The 23,899-nt window shown below is 42.2% G+C and overlaps 1 protein-coding gene across 1 annotated transcript in view; it reads left to right on the forward strand.

Annotated features, from left to right (window-relative positions):
- Positions 1 to 23,899, forward strand: part of SORCS3 (sortilin related VPS10 domain containing receptor 3) — a 445,583-nt gene that overhangs the window by 376,272 nt on the left and 45,412 nt on the right. The window contains exon 15 of the mRNA XM_075611819.1: positions 18,704 to 18,821. Coding sequence (XP_075467934.1) covers positions 18,704 to 18,821 — 118 coding nt within the window. The remainder of the gene's footprint in view (positions 1 to 18,703; positions 18,822 to 23,899) is intronic.

Raw genomic sequence — 23,899 nt, forward strand, 5'->3', positions numbered from 1 at the left:
TTTGTTCCTATAAAGTACACCCAGTTTGACATAGGTTTTGGATGTCAGAGTATCAATATGCAACCCAAATATTAAATGTGAGTGAGGCCATGTGCCCACATACTTAGAACTTGTGACAAGGGCTAGGATCATATTAGAGTTGGTTCTGATCTGTAGCTCTGTCGTTGGTAGCTTTAGAAATTTAGGCTTTGTCCCAAATACCATTGTGACAGTCTTGTCAGTGTTTAGAAACAGTTTGTTTTGGGAAATCCAGTTTTCATGTCTCACAAAATCAGATTGAAATATGTGTCCAAGGTCAGAGAGTCTAGGGCTGTGTGCATATAGGATTGTGTCATCTGCATACATGTGCAATGAAGCTCCATTACAAGCTGTAAGGTAGATAACTAATGAAGACTGAAAAGAATAGGGGCAGAACAGAGGCTTACAGGTCACCTCAGGTGACATTTAAGGGGATAGACACATATTGGGATCTACCCGATAGATATTAGTGAAACCAGTTTAAAGCGTGTTCCCATATTCCAGAGCAGTGGAGCTTGTTTAACAAGATAACATGATCAGCAGTATCAAAAGCCTTTGCAAAACCTAGGACTATTGCACCAGTGAGTTGTCCTAGTTCCAGTCCACACTGAATCTCACTGCAAACTTTTAATAGGGTAGTTACTGTGGAATGTTTGGGGCGAAAGACAGATTGGAGTTGACTAAGGAAATTTGTATTAGTACAGTAATCGCATAATTGGGAGTGAACACATTTTTCAATGACTTTGGACAGTATTGGGATAAGAGAGATTGGCCTGTAGTTTGAGACAGTGTTTGGTCCCCACTTTTGAAGATTGGAACAACTCTGGCAGTTATCCATGACTTTGGATAGTATTGGGGGAAGAGACATTAGAATGGGCTGTATAATGTCTTCCAGCGACAGAAGGTGCAATATGGATTAGCATTGCTTAGTAAATAAGTGCCTTTGTCTGAAATTTGAAACCTAAAAGATTTAGTTGGCTGACTCTGTATGTTGAAAAACCAACGCCCTTATTTACCAAGCAGTCTCTAATTCATAAGATACCTTCTGGCGCTGAATAGGCCGTAAAGAAATGTTTTGCAGGACTGGAAGATTGTCTTATGGCAGAAATATAGGCCAGACTTTTGGAACTGCAGTGATGAATATATACTGGTTTTGATAATCGAGAATTCAGGATTTGAATAAAATTAGTTTCACTTATCACAACCAGTATATATTCATCATTCACTTTTCATCCCGTTTTCATAAACATGGCCACCTCCAACTACTTTTTTTGCCAGATGACTTAACATTGTGTTGTAGCCTCTGTACCTGAAAACATGTTAATAAAGTTATTTTATTTAGGTGTTTTTAATGTACATAGTATTTTAGTTCTATCTTTGTCATGTAAAGATAGTCGCATTGATGCTGTGATGTTGATCACCTTTTAGTCTTCACGACCATTTTGCCGTTAACCATCATATCATTTTGATTTTATGTCATGAGGCTGACACCCACCAATAAAGAAAAGTTTATGCTGGTATAAAGAGACGCAACAATGTGTTTTGCTGTGTTTTGTACTTTTCTGCTTTGCAGTTACATTGTAGAGAATTGTTGATCATCAAATGTGTTAGTTGGAATTCTTATATTTCCTGCAGATGAATTAACATGGAGACGATACCCCCAAGTCTGCCAGGTTTGATCTTTACTCTAAGTAAAGATTTGCAGTGATCATCACAGAAATTGTTACATTTGATTTATCATACATAAGTTGTGTAACTCTTGTGTTACTCCTCCTATGGACGCTCTCCAAAATTAGTTCATCTTCCCTAATATATCTTGAAAGATGCTCACAATATTAATGGCAGACGGTATACTTTTTTGCTTTGATTTGTGTATCCATTGTGTCAAATGATCACCACACAAAAAGATACAGAAGATGTATCTGTCCCCAAAAAATGATATTGTACCATATACTGTACTGTGACTTCTGTTACATAATGTAAATTACATGCAACTACAATGTACATATTTCCATTTTTGCGACAAAGGTATCACTGGTATACAAAACACTGGATATTGTGCATGTCAGTACTTTGCTGGCACACGGACACCCAGTGTATTACTCTGAAGGACAGAGGTCAACTTGATTTATATTTGTCAAATATCTCAGGAGTGTCCCGTTTATCTTATTGCCTTTACTTTCCTTCCTGATCACATACAGAGAGACATTCATTGCTCTGCACACAGATATACTGTATGCGAGTGCCAATGTATTTCTCCGTACACACAGTGCCATAGCTCAGTAATGCAGTTTCTGGGCCCTCCGGCAGCAAAGTGAGTACAAAATGAAATCCCAGCTGACTTCGTGCTCATCAAATCCTTCCTCATTTGGAAAAAGTAGTCGTGCGGTTGTCTGTGTAGAAAGGATTTAGTGAAAGTATCCTATTCCCGTTCTTATTTACCAGCAACATAGAGATATTCAAGCAAAGGCAGTGGAGCATACACAATGAATCCACATGTGAGAACACGTGTCCTTATTCTGGTTGCAAAAGTGTATGTTATAAATAGGCATGTAGAGTTATTGCTACAAATGTGAAATGCATTATTAGCTGTAGTGGGAATTTTAACCAGGTATTATAGACTAAAATAATAACATTTGGATACAGAATGCATCTGTAGAATCCATCTTCCCGTCCCTACACATTGCCTGCAGGGAAATGAAGAGTTGACATTATTTGTGAGCTTTACGACACATCTCTGTTTTGCTTTGGGTTCCTGCATCAATCTTTTCTTCCTGCCCAGTCAGGAAATGCTCACTGAGGCTTTGCAGGCCAGGAATTAAGTACAGTAATGTGCGGCCAGAAGGGCCTGGGAAATAAAGCACAGCATTGCTGTTAATGTTCCTCTAGCAGGAAAGGGTTACTGGTAGAGTTGTACAAAAGTCTTGACATTCGCTTCACGATATTTGTTTTCACAATTTTCTCCGAAAGTCGTGTTTTTCACTATGTTTCCCTTAACATTCACAGTGTTTGTGAATGCTGGAAAATAGACCTAAATGCAATATTTACAAGTCAAATTTGTACAAGAATTTAGCACAAATGGCAGCATACAGATGTAGCAGGCGTTGTTGGAACCACTGGCGCACGGACGTGTTAGCTCCGCCCTTTTTTTGCACGTGGCTATTTCATCCTGAGGACGCATTTCATGGTGAAATTAAGGCTTTTCAAAATTCGCAATCATGGCTTTTTAAAATTTACACTGCCAGGTTGGTCTGCAATACATTGCTTTGCAATTCTCTGTTAGCCCTCATGGCAAACAGAGGGTTAACAATGCAGGGATTGGCAACTTTTTCAAAGCTGCTGTAGCTTCCTACATTGAGGTTACCTCTCGTTTTCAAGTATGTCCTGGGCACAGAGTGATAATGACAGATGCATGGTTACAAATACATGGGTACATTAAGTGAGCAGGGTTATACATTATATACAAGACATTGCATGCACAGTTAGAGATAATATATATTATAGGCGTATGTAACAGTAACAGGCCAGATTAAAATGTGAGACAGCTTTAGTTTTGAAAGAACTTATACTGGTTGTGGGTGTGAGAGTCTCAGGTAGATTGTTCCAGTTTTGTGGTGCATGGTAAGTGAAGAAGGAGCGGGGTAGCTTGCACAGAAAGTATTTGACGGCAAGACAGGAAAAATTAACTTTGCGCCTAGACTCGAGTGATGACCAATCTAGTTCTTTCAGCATTTCGCAGTGATGTGTGTTGTAGTTACATTGGAGGAAAAAATGGCATATTGAATTGTATAGGGTGTTAAATTTGCTAAGGTGGATTTGAGGTGCCGAGCCGTATACTATGTCCACAGTCTATAATAGGCATTAGCATCTGCTGTGCGACACGCGTTCTGACCCACAGATTTAGGGAGGATTTGTTCCTATAAAGTACACCTAGTTTGGCATAGGTTTTGGATGTCAGGGTATCAATGTGCATCCAAAAGGTTTTCAGGGTAGCCCTGCTTCAGTACAGGGAGTACAGTCTTCGACTGAGCCACTGATAGAGCCACCTGTGCTGAAGCATGTATATACTGAAAACCTGACCTGTTGGTGGCCCTGGTGGATTGAAGTTGCCCACCCCCGGGTTACAGTAGTTATTTACATATTTAGGGGATTTTATTTCTACCCTTTTACATAGTTTATGATTTTCTGTAGATTAGGAAACAAATATTAAGCATGGTTGTGAAAGTGTTAAATGGCAGATTCCTGCAGCTGTTACTGAGAGGCAGCTCTCTCTATATATTGCCGAGTGGGACTACTCATTTAAATGAATATCTGCAGCCTGGAAGTGAAATCATTTTTATCTGATGCCTCTTCTGTATTTTCATCTTTTTATCGCAGGTCTATAAGATATCACGTTTGGCAGCAGCTTTAATAAAGACATTTCAAAACGTAAATGTCATCTGCGAGTGAAACTGAAACAGAAGCTTAAAAAAAGTTCTCCAATGTAGCTTTTTATTTGCAGCCAAACAATTTTATTGTTCTGTCTCGTTCAGCCCGAAATTCAGATGAGAGAGATAAAACTTCTCAAGTTTAGTGCGTCTTCCTTCTTTTCAACTTTCTACGCTGGGATCCGATTCAAACTGCAGTGTTATTTCTGTCATCTTTCTTTTTATTCTTATCAGATACTGTATGTCTGTTGATCTGAGTAACTTCTATTCTTTGTTCCTATGTAGAGCAGGCAATATACTCAATACCTAAATGAAGGTTTGTTGATCTAAAACACACATTGTATAAGTTATGGAGGGTAAAAAAGTGACACAAACCCTCCATCGTACAGTGTACAGCAAGTAGAGACATCACACGCGAGCACATTCCCACGTCAGCAACCCCCCCGCTTTCCCCGTTATCTCTTAGCACCCAATGCTTCCACTGCAGCAAGGGATTCTGGGTAATAACATGCAAATGAGCACAGGGTCACCTTTTATTTCATGTCCATTTTAACTTGGACCCCTATATGTTTATGCCTGCCGCATTACACAGCTTTTCAGCACAGCCTAGGGTACAGAAGTGCAGAGCCAGTAACCCTACTCACACTAGTCAGGGACAAGTGAAAGTGCTCACAGTTGATATTTTTATTTGATCTAAAACATCAGTAAAATATACTGGACACCTAACAAGCTCCTATTGAACCCCCAAAATAACCACAACATATATATAAGCATATGAGTGTCACAGAGGAGTGCTACTGAGCTTTTTATGGCAATATATATTTAAAACCAGAGACAGAACATAAAACACAGACAAAGCTCAGTTTTAGCACATCCAGTGAAACTCATACACGGTACAGTGCCTAAATATATATGTATAAATATCTATTAAGTAAAATGGTCTTTTAGTTTGACATTTTTGGCCAAAATTGTTGTAAGCCCCTGAGCCAACTTCACGGCAGATCACAATTCAGGGGTCCCTAACGCTAATATAAATTCTTAGTAACCTGTGTAATAACAGGAAGAATGATTTATAGTAAATCTGTCAATATTAGTTGCAAAGTTCTAAGTCTGATTGAAGCCTTTATTAACCTGTACATTACCAGGAAAAGCACTCTGTATTAGAGTTGTCACAACCATCCTGCAAGCAAACAAGTTCCCCTGTGTGGAAGATGCTATGGAGTGAGCCCTTAACCATTTAAATGTGGCAGGGGGTGAGCTTCAATTAAGTAGGAGGTTGCCACCCTCCAAACAGCCAAGACTAGCTGAAACACAATTGTAAAATATACTGGACACCTAACAAGCTCCTATTGAACCCCCAAAATAACCACAACATATATATAAGCATATGAGTGTCACAGAGGAGTGCTACTCTGGGGTTCAATAGGAGCTTGTTAGGTGTCCAGTATATTTTACAATTGTGTTTCAGCTAGTCTTGGCTGTTTGGAGGGTGGCAACCTCCTACTTAATTGAAGCTCACCGCTCCCACATTTAAACCGGTAGTAGAGGATGAGTAGTTATTGCCGTTGCCAAGATCAGGGATAGGAGAGTTGCGGATGGTCGAAGGTATAAGCCGTGTGCGCATAGAGAGCGGAGCTGGGGACACACGCAGAGGCTGCGGTTCAACAGGCACCTCTTCGGTTGGTGCAATCCTGTGATGGCGAGGAGCAAGAGTGCCAGTGGCAGACAACGGAGGTACGTGGGAATTGCGCTGCAGACGCTTGGACGCCTGAGTACCGACGGGAGGTGAGTAATGGTCGCGCTGATGGCGCTTAGACACCAGATTCCTTACAGTACCCCCCTCTTCAGGAACGGCCTGAGGACGGTCCTTAAATGGTTTGTTTGGAAACTTCTTCCTGAAAGTCTTCAGAAGAACCGGAGCGTGGATATAACGAAGTGGAACCCAAGACCTTTCTTCTGGGCCAAAACCCTTCCAGTGCACGAGGAACTGCAGTTGACCCCTGGATATGCGAGAATCGAGCAGGGACTGGACCTCATATTCTTCCCTATTCTGGGTAATAACCGGATCAGGCCTACGGTTATGGTTGGGAAAGAAATGACTGGATACGAATGGCTTGAGTAGAGATGTGTGAAACACGTTTGGTATCTTCATGCTGTCGGGAAGTTGAAGCCGGAATGCTACCGGATTAATCTGTTCAGTTATCGGAAAAGGGCCCAGGAACCTCGGCGCCAATTTTGGGGAAGGTACCTTCAAATAAATGTTTCTTGAGGACAGCCATACCATATCCCCTGGCTTGTATCTGGGTGCCGGACGGCGGTGGCGATCTGCCTGATGTTTGGCCCGTTGAGAGGCGGTAAGAAGAGCAGAATGAATCTTGGACCATGGTGATTGCAGAGATGTGACACGGTCGTCTACAGCCGGGACTCCGGAAGGAATGTTGGAGACGGGAAGACATGGGGGATGAAAACCGTAATTGATGAAAAATGGCGACTCTCGGGTGGACTCGTTGGTAGCGGAGTTAAAAGCATATTCGGCCCATGGCAAAAGTTGTGCCCAATCATCCTGAGAATTAGAAATGAAACACCTCAGGTATTTTTCCAGGGACTGATTGACCCTTTCTGTCTGACCATTGGACTGAGGATGGTAAGCTGAGGAAAAAGAAGAAGAGATCCCTAGTCTTTTGGTAAAAGTTCTCCAAAATCTGGATACGAACTGTGACCCTCTGTCAGACACGATGGACGAAGGAATACCATGAATGCTAAAGATGTGATCAGTGAAGATATCAGCAAGGGCGGGTGAGGTGGGAAGTCCTTTGAGCGGGATAAAGTGAACCATCTTAGAAAAACAATCCACCACTAAAATCGTATTCATCCCTTTGGACCTTGGCAACTCCACAATAAAATCCATTGATATGTGTGACCATGGACGTTCTGGGATGGGCAGAGGAAGGAGAAGACCGTGAGGCCTTTGATGCATTGTCTTGTTTTGCGCACAGACCGGACAAGCGTGCGTATATTCGAAAATGTCTTTGGACATCTTGGGCCACCAAAAGTTGCGACGTATAAGGTCCAAAGTCTTTTTGTAGCCAGGATGACCAGCTGCTCTCGAGGCATGTCCCCAATCCAGAACCTCGGGTATGAAATTAGGTCTCACGAAGAGCTTGCCCCTGGGGACCTTCAGGTTCTTTGGAATGGACCTTTGTGACTTGATGATCTTGTCAAAGCTTCTGAAAGAAGATGCGGCGAAAATCTTCTCGTGAGGTAAAATGGTCTCCATGGAATCTTCTGGTCTCTCTTCGGAAGAATGTTGTCTTGAGAGAGCATCGGCTTTGACATTTTTAGTCCCAGGAATATATGACAGTTGGAAATTAAATCTGGAAAAGAACAAAGACCAGCGGGCTTGCCGTGGACCCAGACGGCGAGCATTCCCTATATATAATAAATTCTTATGGTCTGTGAGGATGGTGAACGGTTCCCTCGACCCTTCCAGGAGATGCCTCCATTCTTGAAGTGCCATTTTAACGGCCAATAACTCTCTGTTCCCCACGTCGTAGTTCCTCTCCGCTGAGGTAAATTTCTTCGAAAAGAATGCGCAGGGATGCAATTTTTCTTGGGGTGAAGGTCTCTGGGATAGAATGGCATCGGCGCCAGAATCAGAGGCGTCCACCTCCAACACGAAAGGGAGATCAGTGTTGGGGTGATGGAGAACCGGTGCGGACACAAAAGCCTCCTTAAGTGTGTTGAAGGCGGTATTGGCCTCTGGTGACCAAACCGACGGATCGGCCCCCTTCTTCGTAAGGGCTGTGATAGGTGCAACAAATCTGGAGAAATCACGGATAAACTTTCGGTAGTAGTTCGCAAATCCCAGGAAGCGCTGGACGGATTTAAGAGAGTCGGGTCTAGGCCAGTTAGTAACGGCTTTTAATTTGTCCGGATCCATCATGAAACCATCACTGGAAATAATGTAGCCTAGAAACTGGGTCGAAGTCTGATGGAAGGTACATTTCTCCATCTTGGCATATACGCGATGTTCACGAAGGCGAGAGAGTACGTAAGATGTATGAAAGATGTGGACCCGCCCAGGAGGTGAGAGGATTGGTGCCCGTGAGCTGTCAATCTGCTGCCGAACCGGAAGTGACGCGACGGAGCTGATCGTGCCCACCGGAAGTGACGCGTCGCGCCGGAGACACCGCTGGAGGAGATCCCCACACTGTTATGGTGTAGAGGGGGACACAGGGAGCCTGTGGAAAAACCTGTCCGGGATATCGGCGGTGCGGTGAGCTGCGGCAACTACCCTTACCTTCCTATCACTTATATAGTGACAAAACGCCTGTATTTATTTTAAACATTGTGAGTGCACATTTTTATTATTACATAAAGTTTATCTGTATACCATTGATCTGCACCATGGAGGTCTGTCTTTATCTTTCCATGTACATCTGCTACTGACATCTCAGTCCCAGCTGCTTCCTGTTCATATCCAGAGAGACCCACCAGACTCTACATATCCCGCCACTGTACTTATCCTACTGACATTCTGTGAGTAGGCAGCACATAGGGGCCAAGCATCACAATATTTCACACCTGAACATTATTGTCTGCACTTAGTGTGTTTTTTCTTTGTTGTGTTTTCCCTACATGCTCCCCCTGGGTTGAGAAAATATCTATTGATCATCTGGGACCAGTCAAGACAGTCCCTTCCAGAGGGTCTGAGCAGGGGGTTACAACATAATTTCAACATATTTTCACTATTGCACTATTTTTAGTCACAACTTTCTTTAAGATCACTATATGTGTGTTATATATATTCACTGTATTTTAAGTGATCACTAGTATTTAATTAGCGCCAGTTTTCACCAATCACGTCGTCGAATCCATCATGAAACCATCACTGGAAATAATGTAGCCTAGAAACTGGGTCGAAGTCTGATGGAAGGTACATTTCTCCATCTTGGCATATAAGCGATGTTCACGAAGGCGAGAGAGTACGTAAGATGTATGAAAGATGTGGTCCTGTAAATCCTTTGAAAAAATCAGGATATCATCCAGATAGACTATGACAAAGTCGTTGAGTACTTTACGGAAGACATCGTTAATGAAATCTTGAAAAACGGCCGGAGCATTACACAGTCCGAAAGGCATCACAAGGTATTCGTAGTGGCCACTACCCGTGTTGAAGGCCGTTTCATTCGTCTCCTTGACATATGCGTACAAGATTATAAGCTCCCCTGAGGTCCAGCTTGGAGAAGACTTTCGCACCTTGCAACCTATCAAAAAGTTCAGTGATAAGAGGGAGTGGGTAGCGATTCTTTACGGTGATGCGGTTAAGCCCTCTATAATCAATACAAGGTCTTAAAGTTCCATCCTTCTTCTTTACGAAGAAGAACCCTGCTCCAGCTGGTGAAGTAGATGGACGAATAAAACCTTTCTTCAGGTTCTCCTGGATGTACTCGTCCATAGCCTTAGTTTCGGGCAGAGACAGAGGATAAGTCTTGGACTTAGGTAATGTGTAACCAGGAATCAAGTCAATAGGACAGTCATATGACCTGTATGGGGGTAGAAGGTCAGATTGTACCTTATTAAATACGTCCAGAAACTGGTGGTAAACCGTAGGGAGGTTCGTCTCAGGAACGGTGGTATTCGCTAGGAGTCGCTGTGGTTCGCCTTACCTTGGTTCCCAAGTGATGGGGTTGGTGGATGTCCAATTGATCCGTGGGTTGTGTAGTTGTAACCATGGCAAACCTAGGGTTATGTGTGTTCCCGGAGCCTGAATTACGTCGAGGGTCAGGGTTTCCTTTTGATTAACAGAGGAAATTACAACCGGAACCGTCTCTAATGAGATAAATGCCGGCGAGAGAGGATGCCCATCAATTCCGACCAAGGCGATGGGGATCTTTTTCTCCACGAGCGGTATCTGGTAGTGTTTGGCGAACTCTTGATCCACGAAATTGCCTCCGGCTCCGGAGTCTATGAAGGCTACTGTGGAGACGCGGAACTTACGGCCTGAGAGGCACACGGGTATAGTGAGTTTCTTAGGGAATCCTTTTTGGGGAAGGGGACGAGGAGACATAACACCCACGAAGAGCCCCTTCATACTCACTGGGTGTTCCCGTTTTCCAGAGATGGAGGACATTCTTGGGTCAGATGTTTTTGCAGGTCCACAATAATAGCACAATTCCCCGGCGCGGCGGAATTGCTGTATTGGTGTGCGAACCCGTTGAACCCCCAACTGCATCGGTTCGGATGAGTCCAAGGAAGGACGGAGCAGTGAAGTGGACCTGGGGACTGTAGTAGTGCTGAGAGAGACGAAGAGGTTACCGAGCGAGTGCGCTGGCTCTCCGTGCGGCGTACCTGAATACGTTGGTCCACTCTAATCGCCAGAGTGATGAGATCCTCCAAAAGACCTGGCCTGGGTTGGAGAGCAAGTACATCCTTGATGCTGTCTGAAAGTCCTTGCCAGAACACGGCGACGTAGGCCTCCTGTTCCCAGTTGGTCTCTGCTGCAAGGGTCCGGAACTCTATTGCATATTCAGTCACCAGTCTTCGCCCTTGAGTAATCTGTAAAAGAGAAGACGCCACCTCCCGACGTGCGGGGGAATCAAACACTTGCCTGAATTCCGTCTTGAAGGCTGAGTAATTCTTGGTAAGGTCATCTCGCCGCTCCCAGATGGGGGAGGCCCAAGCCAGTGCGCTACCCGTCAACAGATTATAAACGTAGGCCACCTTCTTTCGGCCAGTAGAAAACTGATGGGGGGCCATTTCAAATTGTACCTCACATTGATTAATGAAGCCCCGAAAATCTTGAGATTCACCTGCGTAAGGTTTGGGGTTAGGAATCCTCATATCTAATTCAGTCTGGTCTGCGTCTTGTGGGCTCGACATAATGTTACGCCGGTGCTGCCCGCAGACCAGACCCGTCCCCTGTGCTGAGGTGGGACGTAGGGATACACGCACCCGCAGCAAAGGGAGCGCATCCGGAGTGTGGTGTTAGTGTTGCAGGCCAGGTATAGTAAGGAAGACAATACTTGCCGGTACCGGTAGTAGAGGAGGAGTAGTTATTGCCGTTGCCAAGATCAGGGATAGGAGAGTTGCGGATGGTCGAAGGTATAAGCCGTGTTACAGGGATGCCAGAAGTCACGAAGTCCAAGTAGAGCCGAAGTCGAGAGCCAGAGGGGGTAGTCGTCCAATCCGCGTCAATACCTGAGGAGTCACTGAGAGAGTATTCAAATGCTTCCATACAGAACTATGTCGAGCGACGAGTGATGGGAAGCACAGGCATAATAAAGCTGGATAGGCCAATGGGAAGAGGGGGCAGGCCTGGAGGACTGCAAGGAGTCCTCCCTGATAGGAGGGAGGTGTTACAGCCCAGCTGAGTGTAATCATTGATTTGCATGGAACTGTGTGAAGCTTGGGGGCGACGCCTCACTGCAGGAGCAGTGGTTAAAAGTGCTCTGTTAGGCGTGTGCTCTGTAAGCTGGGAATGCATGCACATAACGTCTGGGGCTGGCGTGCGTGTGTGCGTGGATTCGGTGACTGACGCGCATATGCGCATGGGGTCAGAGACAGATGCACGTGTGCGCATAGAGCGCGGAGCTGGGGACACACGCAGAGGCTGCGGTTCAACAGGCACCTCTTCGGTTGGTGCAATCCTGTGATGGCGAGGAGCCAGAGTGCCAGTGGCAGACAACGGAGGTATGTGGGAATTGCGCTGCAGACGCTTGGACGCCTGAGTACCGACGGGAGGCGAGTAATGGTCGCGCTGATGGTGCTTAGACACCAGATTCCTTACACCCCCTACACAGTGACAGACTTGAATGTTAAGTCTTTATGGCAGTATACCAGTCTTAATGCCCCTGCGCTATACATAAGGTTATTAGTTCTAACTCTCTTATAAAGCCAGTCTCTTGCTACCTAGTTGTGTGGGAACAGCTAAAAACATCTCTCACCCCTCAGAGAAAAAATGCTGCACTGTCCGTGATTCGAAGCAGTCTGCTGAGGTGTATAGTGAGATACCCCAGCACACACCCGCTCTGGGGCCGACGTCATGTGTGGGTGATGTCAGATCACCCAACGTATGTTTCACCTATCGGCTTCATCGGAATCTCTGTTTCGAGTATCGTTTCCACATTGGAAGAGGGGCCTGAACAGGGACTTCCAGCAGTGTCTCTGATCTTTCATGGTGTCAGCTATTAGTAAGAATTGATAAACACTCAAAATTATCAGGACAGGGAATAAACATATACATTCACTGGGATAGCATCACCTTTGCTATGCAGTAACCAAGCGTATATTGAACGGAATTCTAAGATGTGGAGAAGTCAGAGCCAATTGTTAACCAATCACTGACTGGTCATCGTGCCAGCTAATGCAAGTAAAGCAGTCTGTGCTCAATGTAATCAGAGGCACAAGGGAACCCAAACTTAATTTAGAGTCCCTTTTGTACTTATGCAATTAGAGGGTGTCACATGGTACTTCGTTGAAATAATTTCCTAGAATATCCCTAATGAACACACCACAAGAAGGACTCAGTGAGATTTAAAATACTTTTTAATGATTAGTTGGTCAAATAAAATGTATGATGCATTCTATTTCATTCTATTAGGAAGAATTGGCTGATTAGTTTTCGATACGTTTTGATTGTAGTTTTTTATTATTCGTTGCCACTTGTAGATGGGCCTGTTGGTTTTTCACACATCTTTAGTTATATCACCGCACAATGTACAGTACTATCCAACAGAAAGGTTTACTGTGCCTGTATCAATGAGTCTCTCCATTTCTTTGTCTATAGATACGTGTATCACATCATCCCAGCTCTATGACTGCTATAAAGGTCAGAGTGGAAGGTCTGACTGGTATACCTACCTGAATCACGGAGTACATCCTACATTGCTGCATATTTTAATGGTGTTAGTTTCTGTAAGCCATCTGGACAGCCTTAGCATTAATATTGAAATATTTGCTATAAATAATTTATGTGGAGGGCAGCTGGTCAATTTGTACATCATGTGCAAAGTATTGTGCCTTTGAAAAATTAATGAAAAGTTTAATTTAATTATCATAAATCTGCAGTCCATTTTTTGTGGATACCATTAATCAGCTACAGTATCACATTCAAGACAGATAGCAATACAAATAAAAAGTGGATTGAAAGAATAGTTGGATGATGATGTTTTTTTAACATTGCCTGTCTATGCAGCCAAAACTCGTTTCAAGAATGATTGTGCTGTAGCTGTCCCATGTGCCTGCATTATTGGCAAACAGACAATCAGCTGGTAAAGCAAAGACCATATGGCAGCTGTACAAGACCAGTCCCTGCATCTCCTGTACATGTTAAAAGTAGCTTGTTTGAGAAGTGCATAAAGCAATGAATGAATGTGCACTTAGGCACCTGGAAAAGTCCCTAAGCTGCCTGCCGACACTGGAAGTTATTTTTTTTTGCAATAATACCACATGAAATATGGGCCTACAACCACCAACCACCTGTAAGACAGCGATGTGAAACAGACGGTGGAGCTTGCTATCCTTATAACAACAGCTGCTGACTCTTCTAGTCTGCCTCTGCCTTCTATCACTTCGCAAATCCCAAAAAGAAACCTCTCCTGCTTATCTATGCCCAATCTTCCTTTTCCCGTGGTTGGGTATCGCCGGGCATCACTTCGCTATTATGCCCACGATTGTTGTTACCTGGAGCTGTGGGAAAATTCTCCTTTTCCCACAGCTCTGGGCAAGCCGAGTCTGGCTGCAGCACATCTGCACACAGAAATCATCATGTGATGGCTTTTGTATGTACGTGTTTTTTGGCTTTTGTATGTACGTGTGTTTTGACTTTTGTATGTACAGTACGTGTGTTGTTTTGGCTTTTGAATGTGAGTGTGTTGTTTTGGCTTTTGTATGTGCGTGTGTTATATTGGCTTTTGTATGTGCGTGTGTTGTTTTGGCTTTTGTATGTGCGTGTGTTGTATTGGCTTTTGTATGTGCGTGTGTTGTTTTGGCTTAGGTTAGATGCAGTGCCTGTGTGTGACCAGCACAGGTGAGTTATTAGCTAAACAAAAGAGAGTGAACTGTCCCTCTTACAGCAGCTGTGTTCCATTCTATGTACCGTACCAACCTATTGAATCATTCACACAACTTGTTGGTATTCTGGGCTTTAGGCTGCTATACTCAGTTCATCGCCATTTTTGACCAAATCAAATGTGTGGCTGTCCTGGCAAAGGTGTATGTTATCATTTCACTTTTTATTTATAAGACTTATTTCAGGCTAGATCAGAGTTTGGAATACAAGGATACATCTAAATAAATATGTTCGTAATATGGGAATTTTCTAGACATTTATTTTCTAATTGTCCTTAATGTTTTGTGCTAGGCACCTGCAGTATCTACATATTATTTTAGGTTCTACTTTTGACTTTGGTGTTGGATTTTTATAGGCGAGTACAGGCTATGTATGATTGTTTTGATAATTACTCGCACAACCTTTTGCAGACTTCCGAAATGAATTTCACATCTTTTCTAAGCCACAGGATCCTGACATATTCCTCCTCTCCTACAACAAAACAAAATTATATAATGCATTGTTTAATAAATATATGTAATATTATTTAAATCTCAATGATAGAAATCAGATTCAAAAGTATCGTAACTGATTTAATTAGGATGCAGCATGTGCTACATTGGTTGCATTTGTAATGCTAATGTATCTATTTTCATTTCTGAAAACTGTTTGGCTAATTATCATCACTGTGCATGCATCCTAATGAATCTATTTTATTCATAGTGCACATAGCTCTTCTAAGCTTGTCACGGGGAAAAGGGAATTTTGACATTCAGTCACCAGATGGCTCCCATTAGACAGCTTCTCTCTCTTGTGCAGTAGCCCGGATGACATCACTTTAAGCCAACTTGCCAGCCTGAAAGATGTTCCACTAGAAATTCCAATTAGATAACGTATAATGAAATGACTGCATTAAACGTACAGGAAAACACTAGAGAACCTGGTTTTCTTCTAACTAGCAACAACACTGGGAGACGTGCTCCAATATGTGAAGAACACAATAGGAGATACGAATCTCTAACACAGAGAGCTTACAGCCTAAGACAGGTGTGAGGCCAACTTCAGTCTTCAAGGGCTACCAACAGGTCAGGTTTTCAGGTCATGTCCCTGCTTCAGCACAGGTAGTCCAGTCAAAGACTAAGACCACTGATGGAGCCACTTGTGCTGAAATAGGGATATCCAGTAAACCTTACCTGTTGGTGGCCCTTGAGGATTTGGGTTGGCCACCCATGCCTACGAGATCCAGGTGCCATCACCTAAAGTCTCCTGACTTCAAAACAGCACATCCGACTCAAAGCAATAGATATTTTTCCTTTGATAAAGCTGCTGCAACTCTTTTGCACTATTTAATAACACCCTATTGGGGTGAGGAGATGTAGGTTCATTGTAAGCTTTCCAGGGCACTGAAGAAGACCCTGTAAGGTACAGTATGGAAAACTCTGTACACTGTCATTCTGTAGATTTTGAAGAACGTTCATATTGGTCCCTGGAAAGGCATCTCAACCTACGATGAATCTACACTAAACTATAAAATAATAAAAATAAAACAATATATGTTCTTGTTCTTTCCCAAACTAACGCTTCCTGTTTTTTGCATCTGTTAAAAAGAAAACTGCTATGAAACATATTATAGGTTATTTATTACTTTTCTTTGGATTAAACAGGTGGAGTGATGTGGCAATCACAAAGGCACATGTATAAAATCAGTAATATTGTTGCCTTGATATACAAACCACATTGTGTAATGTATTGTCTTTGACCCATTTCTGAAATCCTCTCCTAATAACATTGATGCCCCGATCTTTTCATGTATTAGAATGGGCACATTTGCCACAAGTCTTTACCGGAGGTTGTAATGGGGATGTAAGATGTTGCCTTTGGTTCATATAACAATTTTAAATATTTGGAAATTGAAACAGGTCTGAAACTATACAACTGCGCATTATTAGTGAGCACTTTCCTTCCATGTGTTTTGTTATTATTATTTTAGCGGTCTGGGGCATTGAAACTCTTTCACTGACTGACATATACCCAGTGGCTAGTACGTTTATATTATGTTGCTATCTCTTGAAAAGTATGTTTAAATGTTGGTGAAAATAGCAAAACGTTTGTTTGTGTGTGTGTGTACATCAGATAGAAACTTGAGAGAGCAGAATATTAGGCAGGCAGTTTACTCCACTGCAAAAGTGCAGAAAGTGGAAGTGATTACAAAGAGTGGGGGAAAAAAAAAGACAATCTGCAGAATATATATATATTGCTCATAACCCAAATACACACACACACACACACACACACACACACACACACACACACACACACACACACACACACACACACAATATAAAAAATATATATATATATATATATATATATATATATATATATATATGCCCACACCACGTTGCAGCATCTTTTAGTCCCAGAATAAGGCCAGAAACATGGTATTTCTCTACACAGGGCATACTTACAGGGTTAAATTATACACCTACAGGCCCACCATCTCTTTAAGTCAAAACAAAACATAAAAATAACACCTATTCCCTCTGATACTAGTTATTTATTTTCCTGATACTTGGCTCTGTCAGTTCATGACATTATGGGACCAAGATGAAATCCTTAAATGGGTGCTGTTTTAATGTATAACGGCTTTACAAACTACAAAAGGCTTTTAACGTGAAATATATGTGCATTTCTTTTTACCAGGCAATATGTGATTTATTCTTAGGTCTCTTGTTTAAGGTGTAGGGGTTGCTTGTAAATGTAGGATTAGTGCTAGATTTGAGACATTGTCTAAGGAAAACCTTAGCATCTCTTTTGCATGAATGTATTTAAATGTAGATGATTCTTGGTGGAGTTTTTGGTGGCAGTATTTGCAGTGGCAAAGTATAGCACATCAATGACTCGATGCAACTTCTATATGTCATTTATATATTGGCTTACACAAATCTATCATAAACTGCAAAATATACATGTTCCTTATCAATCATGGCATACACACACACACATGTTATATATATATATATATATATATATATATATATATATATATATATATATATATATATATATATATATATATATATATATAGTTGCCTTTACCAGAACTTGGCTCAAGTTGTTTACCTGTGACATCATTATTGAAGGGCTGAATCCCACCAGTGTGTTGCTGTATACTGTGCAGTTACACTGATAGAAAGCAGAAACAAGGCGTTCACCTCTGCTGTATTCGAACCTTAGCTGAATATCACCTCTTCAGTGACTCACCATTTCATTCTGCAGGAATCCTGGGCCGGTAACATTACACACTATATATACATATAAGCAGAACAACTAGTTGCTGCACATACTGTAGTGACAATGACAAATTAGAAATACATGGTGATGGATCATGTTGCTCAGCAGAAACCCGTGTGTTTGTGCGTGTGTAAAATTAGCATGTTATTGCATATAATTGCTCAGAAGTAATAATAAATTATAATTAGTAACAACAAAACAGCTGATTGCAGTAGCAACCCCTGTCATGTCTTCGCTGATACAACACGTGCTGAGTAAATATTGCACATAGCTAATGGTGACATTTACCAAGTTATTCTCATGGTCTAGGGCAGCTAGCTGCAGCTATTTGGTCACCGGACAGTTCACTACTGCAGATGACCCAGGGATTCCCGGCCGTTTTGTGTAATGCCAATAACAACCTATGAACTTAACCCAAACCCCTACTCCTAACCTCAACCCTTTAACCCTAAAATCCCCTAATACTTAACCCTAATATTTCTAACCTTAACCTCTAATCCTAACCTTAACCCTAAAATGCATAAACCCTGCGGGCCTTCCTGCTACATCCGTATCATTTTCTTATGTATTTTCCTCTATTGCGGTGATGCTTTCCATTTTTAATAACTACCATAAACTAGTCATCTCCTTTCCCAAGTATACCTATTTCAAACGTTTCAAATACTTGATGGTAATATTGTTCTTTGCTACTCTCCATCCACTGGAGGCTGACACATCGGGAAGAGACGTGTGTTAGAAGTGTATCGTCAGGATTCCACCTCTTAGAGGATCTGGATAAAAAATAAGAGTTTGGGCAGTTTGTAAAAAAAACGTTGGTCTTTGTAAATAGGCTTTTGTGGTGAGAGCTATTTTCAATTTTACCGTGAACGATGAGTTTCTCTATAAACCAGGCTGTCTCTTTCTGTTTATGCAGGGTCTTTGGACACTTCAGTCTTCGCTCTGAATGGCAGCTGGTAAAAGTGGAGTACAAATCCATCTTTGGGAGGAAGTGCAATGAAAATGACTTTGAGAGCTGGCATTTGCACAATCAGGTATACTACAAGATCCTGCTATCCATCAAATAATTTCCACTTTAAGCACATACTTCTAGAAATGAGTGGTTTCACCCTACTGGTACTGTGCAAGAACTAAAGCTAATGTAGAAGTAAAGCTCATAAAATGATGCCGTCCCACTTGGCATTACTATTAAAGCAGAAAAACGTGAAACATCCTTTATGGTTTTTGATCTAAATAAATCAGTTCTGTAGTAATATATAATACTGTCTGCATTTTTTTGTTCAACTCCTAATGTCATTTATTATAATTTGTTTAATGTACTGATCATCCTTTGGTTGCTACAGCAACCATTTAGAAAGTCATATCCACTTCCTCTTTTGAAACCGACTCTGACGCACACCTTTTTTTAGCGGTGCCCTTTGGCAACATATTATCACTGTCTATTGCTCTGAAAGCTGTAACAATAATATGTTACACTTAGTAAATATAATTTTACATATTAAATGCAGCATTTCACAGACTGCAGCACAAAGTTAGCAGGTGGGCATTATTTTAGGCACACAATCAGGATTTAAACAGATTTAAAACAGGAGCACCAAAACAATTGCCATCTTAGGTAAGAATGTAGAATTATACATTGTCATGTGCTCTACATATAAAAATAATAAGAAGAAAAAAGGAAAGTAGTAATGCTGGAGAAAAGTAAACAAAATGCCCTGCAGATATCTTTTATTTCCATATCAATGATGACCGTTGCCCCACCAGTATGTGCTCTGTATAAGGTACTATACATACAGTACATGTGGGGTGACCAGAAAAGTCTTTCCATTGTCATGTTTAGTTAGACCTATTTTGTTTTTAGAAGGTAGTGACCCCTTCTATCATGAGACAGAAATCTTTAATGTAACAAAAATATATACATCACTTTTCATCACGGACACAGCATGTTTCGCACAATATGTTATTTCATGCATGTCATGGTTTGATACACTTAATTTAAGAACATGTAAGAAATGCATGCAACAGCATTTAATTCACACTATTTACCATTGTTGTAAACAATGTAAAAACCAGCGCATTTTCCTATTGTTGAAGGGAATTACTTAACATTCATTTACATTACATTGATGGTCTGAAATGAAGTTACATTATTCATGTTCTAGAATTCATCTACATTACTTGTATGTTCTAGAATTCCATTGGACATAAAAAAACACATAGTTACTGCCCAGTGAAGCAATTACTTCAATCTGCTTTGTTTTCTAAGCCCTTTGATAAGTCCTAATGTTCTTATTTGGATTTGCTTGGGATATTTATTATCACTGACAATGTACAGCACTGGAAAACCATATGGTGTATACTGTATGTAGCAGGGGTAGGCAACTCCAGACATCAAGGGCCACCACCAGGTCAGGTTTTCAGGCTATCCCTGCTTCAGCACAGGTGGTGTAGTCTTCGACTGAGCCACCTGTGCTGATGCAGAGATCCTGAAATTATAGTATTGTTCTCAGAATGACAGTATTGTTTCTGATTGCCACATAGATGCAGAGTGAAGTCCTACAGTACGTATTCATTCTCCCTGCACATTGTGTGTTTTGGTTCATTATCCAGTAGAATATGCTGTACCAGGCAAACTCTGCAAGAATTTCTGTGCTTTTACTACTTCCCTGTTTTTCTACAATACAAATTGTTCATGATACGCCTTGTCTATGCCCCATCGCACCTCGCCAGCAACAGCAATAACATCTGCTATATTTGTACGTTTTTATAGTATTTGGGAATTGGTGAGAAATACAGTTTGACTGAATATAATTACCTGCCTAACTCTTCACATATATGCTCCTGATTTCATATTAATTATAACAAACAATGCTTCAGTGGGTTTAATAACATTTGTTTATTTTCATTATTATCTTTGTGTAGTATGAAGCATTATATGCTTTAGAGCAATTCATGATCTTACAATAGTGTCTGTGTTACTATATAGGGACTTTCCAATTTCTGTATAGGGACTCTTTATGGTCACAGGTATACACTTTTTCATTGACCTCATTGTTTGTTTTTATACCTTTTATTCCATTGCATCTGTTTTAATAGATGTTTTGTTCTACCAAAGGGCCATTTTTCATAGCATAAATATGATTTTGGTCCGATTATATCCAAGGGTAATTAATGCACTTCATCATGTTTCGTATTCTTGGATTAGGGTATTTGTACGTGTGCAACATAGCATAGAAATACACGAGAGTCATGCTTATAGTTCCATCATGGTCAAAGTACATACAGTACTGTAGGTAACTATTGCATGCTGATTGGAGATTTTAAACTAGGATGGAGGGGGGGGGGACAAGAAACAGATAACAAACTAAATAGAATGGATGGGGAAACAGCAAGGGGTTATGGAGGTATTATAAGGGAAGATGCTTATGAAGGGAATGATGAAGATGTAGAGATATTGTGGATAGAAATTAGCAGTGGAGGTAAAAGTACAAAGACAAGGAAAACAGGTTTTTGGGGTTGCTTAAAGGCAATTACATGACCAAAAATATTGAGGAACCAACCAGGCGAGGGGCAATACTGGATTTGGTAATATCAAACAATGTAGAAGTAATAATAAATATTCAAGTCTGGGAACATTTGGGTAACAGTAATCATAACCTAGTCTCATTTGAAATAAACTATGAATGAATTCATTACCCATGGAGACTGTGATGGCAGATACAATAGACATCTTCAAAAAAAGGTTGGACATCTTTTTTTAGAAAAGAAAGGTATACTGAGATATACCAAATAAGTAAACATGGGGAGGATGTCGATCCAGGGAGTAATCTGATTGCCAATATTTGGAGTCAGGAAGGAATTTATTTTTCCTTTTATGAGATATAGTATCATTAGATCATATGTCACTGGGGTTTTGTGTTTGCCTTCCTCTGGATCTATATACTGTAAGTACAAATATAGGATAAAGTATGTGTCGTCTAAATTTAGCATAGGTTGAACTTAATGAACATATTTCTTTTTTCAACCTCATCTACTATGTAACTATGTAATATGCCTCTGATTAAATCTTAGTGTGGTAAGCACTCTGCTTGACGAGTACAAAACAAAAAAGCACAAGCTCATTGAGTAATTGAATATAGCAATGTGTTGTATCAGGTCATTTTTTCTGATTAATTTGCTCAGTTCGACTTCTAATTCCAGTGCACACGTTGGATATCATCGCTTTTTAAATATATTGATCAAGTGCTACTTTCTCATTTTCCCACAATTCCTTCAGAGTCCTTCTGTATTGATTGGGTTTAAGGCTGGTACATTCTGTTCTCTCCATGTCATTCTTAAAAGTCATCAGATGTCATGCAGTGTTCTTCTCAGCTGAAATTTGACTGGTAGATTTTGCAAAAGGTCATTTTAAGGATGCACAGAGGCATGGCTCAGTCTCGGGGATATACAGTAGCAGGCATGGCTCAGTCTCAGGGATGTACAGTAGCAGGCATGGCTCAGTCTCAGGGATGTACAGTAGCAGGCATGGCTCAGTCTCAGGGATATACAGTAGCAGGCATGGCTCAGTCTCAGGGATGTACAGTAGCAGGCATGGCTCAGTCTCAGGGATGTACAGTAGCAGGCATGGCTCAGTCTCAGGGATGTACAGTAGCAGGCATGGCTCAGTCTCAGGGATGTACAGTAGCAGGCATGGCTCAGTCTCAGGGATATACAGTAGCAGGCATGGCTCAGTCTCAGGGATGTACAGTAGCAGGCATGGCTCAGTCTCAGGGATATACAGTAGCAGGCATGGCTCAGTCTCAGGGATATACAGTAGCAGGCATGGCTCAGTCTCAGGGATATACAGTAGCAGGCATGGCTCAGTCTCAGGGATGTACAGTAGCATGCATGGCTCAGGGATGTACAGTAGCATGCATGGCTCAGTCTCGGGGATATACAGTAGCAGGCATGGCTCAGTCTCAGGGATATACAGTAGCAGGCATGGCTCAGTCTCGGGGATATACAGTAGCAGGCATGGCTCAGTCTCAGGGATGTACAGTAGCAGGCATGGCTCAGGCTCAGGGATGTACAGTAGCAGGCATGGCTCAGGCTCAGGGATGTACAGTGGCAGGCATGGCTCAGTCTCAGGGATGTACAGTAGCAGGCATGGCTCAGTCTCAGGGATGTACAGTAGCAGGCATGGCTCAGGGATGTACAGTGGCAGGCATGGCTCAGTCTCAGGGATGTACAGTAGCAGGCATGGCATGGCTCAGGGATGTACAGTGGCATGCATGGCTCAGTCTCAGGGATATACAGTAGCAGGCATGGCTCAGTCTCAGGGATATACAGTAGCAGGCATGGCTCAGTCTCAGGGATGTACAGTAGCAGGCATGGCTCAGTCTCAGGGATATACAGTAGCAGGCATGGCTCAGTCTCAGGGATATACAGTAGCAGGCATGGCTCAGTCTCAGGGATGTACAGTAGCAGGCATGGCTCAGTCTCAGGGATGTACAGTAGCAGGCATGGCTCAGTCTCAGGGATGTACAGTAGCAGGCATTACTCAGTCTCAGGGATGTACAGTAGCAGGCATGGCTCAGTCTCAGGGATGTACAGTAGCATGCATGGCTCAGTCTCAGGGATGTACAGTAGCAGGCATGGCTCAGTCTCAGGGATGTACAGTAGCAGGCATGGCTCAGTCTCAGGGATGTACAGTAGCAGGCATGGCTCAGTCTCAGGGATGTACAGTAGCAGGCATGGCTCAGTCTCAGGGATGTACAGTAGCAGGCATGGCTCAGTCTCAGGGATGTACAGTAGCATGCATGGCATGGCTCAGGGATGTACAGTGGCATGGCTCGGGGATGTACAGTAGCAGGCATGATATGGTTCAGGGATGTACAATAGCAGGCATGACATGGCTCAGGGATGTACAGTAGCAGGCATGGCATCACTCAGGGATGTACAGTAGCAGGCATGTCTCAGTCTCAGGGATGTACAGTAGCATGCATGGCTCAGTGTTGTATAGTAGCAGGCATGGCATCACTCAGGGATGTACAGTAGCAGGCATGGCATGTCTCAGTCTCAGGGATGTACAGTAGCATGCATGGCTCAGGGATGTACAGTAGCATGCATGGCT

The sequence above is a fragment of the Ascaphus truei genome, chromosome 8 (genome assembly GCF_040206685.1).
Source record: "Ascaphus truei isolate aAscTru1 chromosome 8, aAscTru1.hap1, whole genome shotgun sequence".
NCBI lineage: Eukaryota > Metazoa > Chordata > Amphibia > Anura > Ascaphidae > Ascaphus > Ascaphus truei.